General features: G+C 36.7%; 1 protein-coding gene across 2 annotated transcripts in view; it reads left to right on the forward strand.

Annotated features, from left to right (window-relative positions):
* Positions 1–3,087, forward strand: part of LOC129105228 (transforming acidic coiled-coil-containing protein 1-like) — a 34,074-nt gene extending 30,987 nt beyond the window's left edge. For both annotated transcript variants that reach the window (XM_054616124.1, XM_054616125.1), the window contains exon 13: positions 829–3,087. In XM_054616124.1, coding sequence (XP_054472099.1) covers positions 829–894 — 66 coding nt within the window. In that variant the 3' untranslated portion in view covers positions 895–3,087. The remainder of the gene's footprint in view (positions 1–828) is intronic.
* Positions 3,088–5,461: the final 2,374 nt, after the last annotated feature.

A 5,461-nucleotide genomic window follows, 5' to 3' on the forward strand; every position in this document is an offset into this window, starting at 1 on the left:
TTAAAATATCTACGTGCAAGGCGGGGTATGCTGAAAAACACACTCTGAATAATTGAGGTTAAAACTCTTTCACTAAGTTTTTAGTTTGTGTGTTGGCTTTGACTTCTCTTTCCAAGTCAGAAGTCTGGTGAAAGTTGCTAAACAAGGCTTTTTTAAACAAAGATGTCTTATGTCAAATGAATTGTGGTATGTAGGAATTATTATATTAAACAAATAAGATCACAATCAAGATCATTTGTAGTCCTCAAGTCACACCAGTGTTAAGATTACTGTAATATTGTTTTCCAATGTTAGGCCATAATTCACATAAAACCTGTTGTTTCTTGTCCCTTCTCATTTTCTTTGTAGTGTTTGGTTTTCTTTTTAAGTTTAGTAAAAATGTTGAATGTCTTTCAATCAGCCAATACTCTTTGCTTTGGAAAAGTATATTTTTACTGTTTTGTACAGTTAGATCCAAAAGATTTTAATAGAAAAATCCCGCTTCTGTATCTCTTTACAGTGTAAAAAGAGATGCAGATAAATGGTGTTCAATTACAGTGTTTTCAGAAGTGTTTCATTTACAGCGATCTGCAAAATCACTGTGAAGTACTTCATCGTGTGCAGGCATTCAGGACAGATTTTTTAAAATGTTTTTCTGCCAACACACTGGCACGACTTCTAACACTAGGCGGCAGTGTTTGATTTACTTAAATCAGATAGGTGAAAATGATGAGGATTTAAAGACACAGAACCCCATTATTGCTCCCTGAACACAAATGACAGGTAAGTTGAATGTTGTAGGTGTGCACATCGATTTCTAAACACTCTTCCTCTCTCTGTCTCTCACAGAATCAAGAGATCGAGGAGCTCACTAAGATTTGCGATGAACTGATCGCCAAAATGGGAACAGAATAAGAGGCCTTTAATCAAGATGTCACTGCAACAACGATGTAAATACTGTACATGTTCATAAGCACACTTCAACCTTTTTCTCTTTCCCTGCGTACATGTTTTTGAAAAAAACTAAAAACATTTAAAACACAGACGGTTACTCTCTCCAGACTGACATATGAACACAAAGCAATAATTTCTCATAGTGTCAATCATGTCACGGCAGTTGTAGAAGCACAAATTTATCATGAGGTGTATTTTAAATACTTTAAAGGAGATTTATTGATCTTTGGTTAAGGATTTACATTAAAGCCTAATTTTATTGTTCAAAGATTCATCCGTTTTTTAACTGTCGATCCCCTTCTTTGAAGTTTGTGTGCATTTGTTCTATGACAAAGAATTACCATTTCCGTTTCATACAGGGTGTTGAGCACAAAACTGAAAGAAATAACGTGGGAACTAAGTGAAAGACCATGTAAGCACACAGAACAGACATGTTTTAGCACAGTGTGTCTACACTGTAATTACAGGTATGATAAACAACAATTTCCTAAAAAAATAAAATAATATATATATGTATACAAATAAATAAATAGACTGACAAAAATAATCCCTCTGAACCATCACTTGTGAACCATTAGAAGTGTATCGCAGTGTCTATACCTGCAGAGACCCTGCTCTCTGCCTGCATTTTCTCTTATTGTCTTAGTTTGCTCTTTTGGGCTTCAGCAAAGAGTTTTTGGACCCCACATTGGAGATGTAACCCCCAGCCAATAATCAGGATGTGGGGCCTGTTCTCATTTTTCCAGTTTTGTCATGGCCCTTGGCACACCAAGACAGGTGTGCCAAGACAGAGCCACAGACAGGCCACTATCCAGCACCTTCCCACAGGTGTGTGAGGAGATGCAGATGTGTTTAGCAATCAGAAAATGATATTACATTTTTCTAATTCACGACTTAGTTCTCGCTAACGGCGGTCCCTCTCTTCGTTCACCATCTGGGCTCTCTCTCGCTCGACCATTGAGCCAGAGACAAGGAGCAAATTTTGAATGCTGTGTAAACTAACAGCAACCGCCAATGTGACTACGTATTATACCTTTAACTGTGTTGATAATACAGTCTTCAGTAAGGACATGTATCTTTTGAGTGACTAAACTGGTCCTCATGTATTAGTTTCCTGCCTAAAGATATGTCTTGCTGCCATTTCTTTTGTGATACAGACAGTTTAGTTCTGTTGATTATCTTCATTCATCAGCAAATTAACTATAAAGTAGTAATATTACTTCTTAAACTTCTTAAGTTGCCTTTGAGTTTCTTCGTCTGTGTTTCACCCTGCAAGTGTGTGGTGAAGTCCTCAGTTATGCAGTTAAACCAGAGTTTTTAAATCATTTACATTTTGCCTACCATAAAACTCTGGGATTGTTAATACAAAGAGCACTTAAGAGAATCTTAAATTCTGTTCCATAATATCATATTAATTTGATGATAGTTTGATGGTGATGGGTGGAGAAACTTTGGTAAAAACGTTGCTCTTATTATTATACTGTAATATTAAACCACTTTCTTGCTCTGCGCTAGAATGAGGAAAAGTTAGAAACATTCTGTTGTTGCCATGTAGATATTTTTGGACTGTATTCATATTTTGTGTGAGCCCAAATGTTGCTGGTGTGCCTTTATTTTGTCTATTTTGTAAAAAAAAAAAAAAAGTTTTCTTGGTTCCTTCATGCAGTTGTTTCCAAACTCTTTGGCCAAAGTGTGTTGTATACAGTATAAATATTTTATGATCAAAAACATCCTGAACAACAGTGAGTTATAAGGATTTTTCTGGTAAGGTGAAAGTCTGTGATGTGTGTGTGTGGCAAGCAGGGAGTTGATCATTGAAATATATAACAATAATAATATCCTCATTGCTAACATCAGCACTGGTTTAATTGAACTTGAAAGAACGCACAAGTGCATTTTCAGTCAGATGTGTTTCAGATATAAAAGACGGATTCTTCTGTGGAAGCCTTGTTTCACGTCAGCACACTCAATCGCCCTGTGTCCTTTTGTAGTGGTGTTGCATTAGTCTGAAGGTGCTTTTTGATGCAAATACATTGTTAAAGTACAATATGTGTAAATTTTATACTTTATGAAAAGAATATTGTTCTTAATATTTGTAAAATTAAAGAATTAAGTATACCCAGATTGTATGTTAACGGCTATATTTTGTGCATTCCTGAATAAATGGTTAAGATTTAATATATTTCCTCCTTTGCCTGAATCATTCAAGCTGAAAACACAACAAGTCGAAAATACATAACATCTTTGTTGTTCCTTAAGCCACTATCACTTTCAGTGATGAACCGAAACAGAAGCAAACTCGCCCATTGTTTATTCCTACAGGCGAGCCAGAAACCAAATTTCATCACTGTTTTCATGCACGCAAACAAACATGTAATTTGTGGCATTTTGTTTGTGAATCAAGAGGCATCAGTTTCCTCCTGCAGTCAGACTTAACAATTATAACAATGTAGTCATAAACGTATGATCAAAACAGTCTGGGGTCATAAGGCATGGTCCACAATGGTGGAATGTCAGTGATTTTGTGAGCAGCCATCTGTAATTTAACCATTTCAATATATTCATTTCTGATGTCAAATTTAAAATAAAAAAATCACAAATAGGGTCAAATGCACTGTAAGTTTGAAAAATCACAACTAAGGTACCTCAGTCACTAACTGGAACCTCTACCAGCATTCGACTTGCAGTTGTGTGTTTGGTCTGCTTCAATATTCCCTTGTTCTGTTGCAACTTGAATGCGTGAAAACCTATTACCCTTTCCCTTGGGCAACAGCAGAACAAGATATTTAAGATTGACAGAGGAAGAAAAAAAAATCCTCTTCCTAGCTCAAATTGCTCATCTGTTTGTTTTGTAAACAGTTCGCTATATTGTGGATCCGTTTATCAGAAGGACAGGCGGCCTGCTGGTATTCTTTACCTCACCATCAACGGCAGGTTAAGGATGTTTACTCAGGCAAAACAAGTGGTCATCCTCATTAAATCCTAATTGCTTACTAAAACACGTCTGTGCCGGGTAATTCACCAAATGTGGCCAGCAAGCTTTTATTGCTGTAGCCACCCAGTGCCACCAGATGCACAAACTGATATGGACCCCAAACTGATATAAAACAATGTAAGAATGAATCTAAATCTATTTGTAACAGACAAAGAAGATGGAAACGTGAAGCAGTCATCTGGATGAAAAGTAAAAACCCAGAATAAATCAGTGTAAATGCATCACAAATGTAAAAAAGATGAATTTGAAATGTGATGAAAAATGAATGGTGGAGATGTAGCAGGCTAAAACAGCTACAAATAGTCGAAAGGTTGTTGGATGATGTTTGTAAAACATGTTCAGGCTAATTATAGTGATGCCTTTACTACATTTATAAACATTATATTTGTCTTATATGGCTGCCACCTCTTAGTAGTTTAGTTAACCAATCGTTCGTAACATCTTTAGATTTCTTTAGTTGATTAGTCAATTTTATTATGCGTAATTCATTTTTCTGTTAAGCACATCTCTAATAAACACAAGTTTTAAAGTGGTGATTTTGTGTGACTTAGTGGAAAAACTCAGTTTTCCAGATCTGTCAATTAAATCAACAAAAAAATTGAATCAAATTTCTGTGCTCGAGGGCAGCCCTTGTAAAAAAATCAGGACTTGCCTGTTATTTCATGGCTCGAATGTTTATGTTCTTAATTGCATTTACACATCCTACAAATTGGTTGAAACCTTTTCACCACACGGTGGTGTCCTTAAACATCCCAGTACCACAACCACAGGGCAAGTCCTGATGGGCCCCTAAGTAGAGTTTATTCTGACAGTTCAGTGAGGACGGTTTAGACGTGGCAGTTTGTTAGTTAGTCTGGAAAGCTTTGTTCCGTATATTTAATTTATATTTCTTGCGTGGTTGCATTTGGGGCTCCCCTAGAGCAGAGCAGGTTAAGATTCAAATTAAAATCGGTTCTCCACTGTGAAAATATTAACAATGTATTAGTTTTATCAGTGATTCTGTCCTCAAACTCTTAAGAAATGATCTGTCTATTTATCAGACTTGTTTTATCAGCCACTCCCTTACCCTGTCTATCCTGCCAGCCGTAGCATAAGAAGAAGAAATCCAGTGGACTAGACTGAGCTTGTTTGCTGGAAATGGTTTACAGTTTGTACAGATATAGTCTATGGACAGGAGAACAGAGAGTGCATTTTCAGCCTTGAAAAAGTGTAAAAAGTGTAAAAAAAAAAGCATACAGCATATAATAATACTCAAATCAAGACTAATCTTTGAACTTTTTTTATTTGAACACTTAAAAAGATACAGTGTCAGTGTAACTTTGAAGGTTATGTAAATCCATGAGATGCCAGTAACGTTACATGACCGTTTTCATACAGAATGCTTTTGTAACCCTGGTGATCTGGCCAGATGAGGCGGGTCCAGGATGCTGAGGCGGCCTCTCATTGGCTGCTCTGATTGGTGAGAAGTGGGGAGGGGAGCGCTCAGCCAGCTGTGAGGGAAGAGTACTAAAGGCACAAAGAACCGCTGCTTCA

Source organism: Anoplopoma fimbria, chromosome 17 (assembly GCF_027596085.1).
Source record: "Anoplopoma fimbria isolate UVic2021 breed Golden Eagle Sablefish chromosome 17, Afim_UVic_2022, whole genome shotgun sequence".
Taxonomy (NCBI): Eukaryota; Metazoa; Chordata; class Actinopteri; order Perciformes; family Anoplopomatidae; genus Anoplopoma; species Anoplopoma fimbria.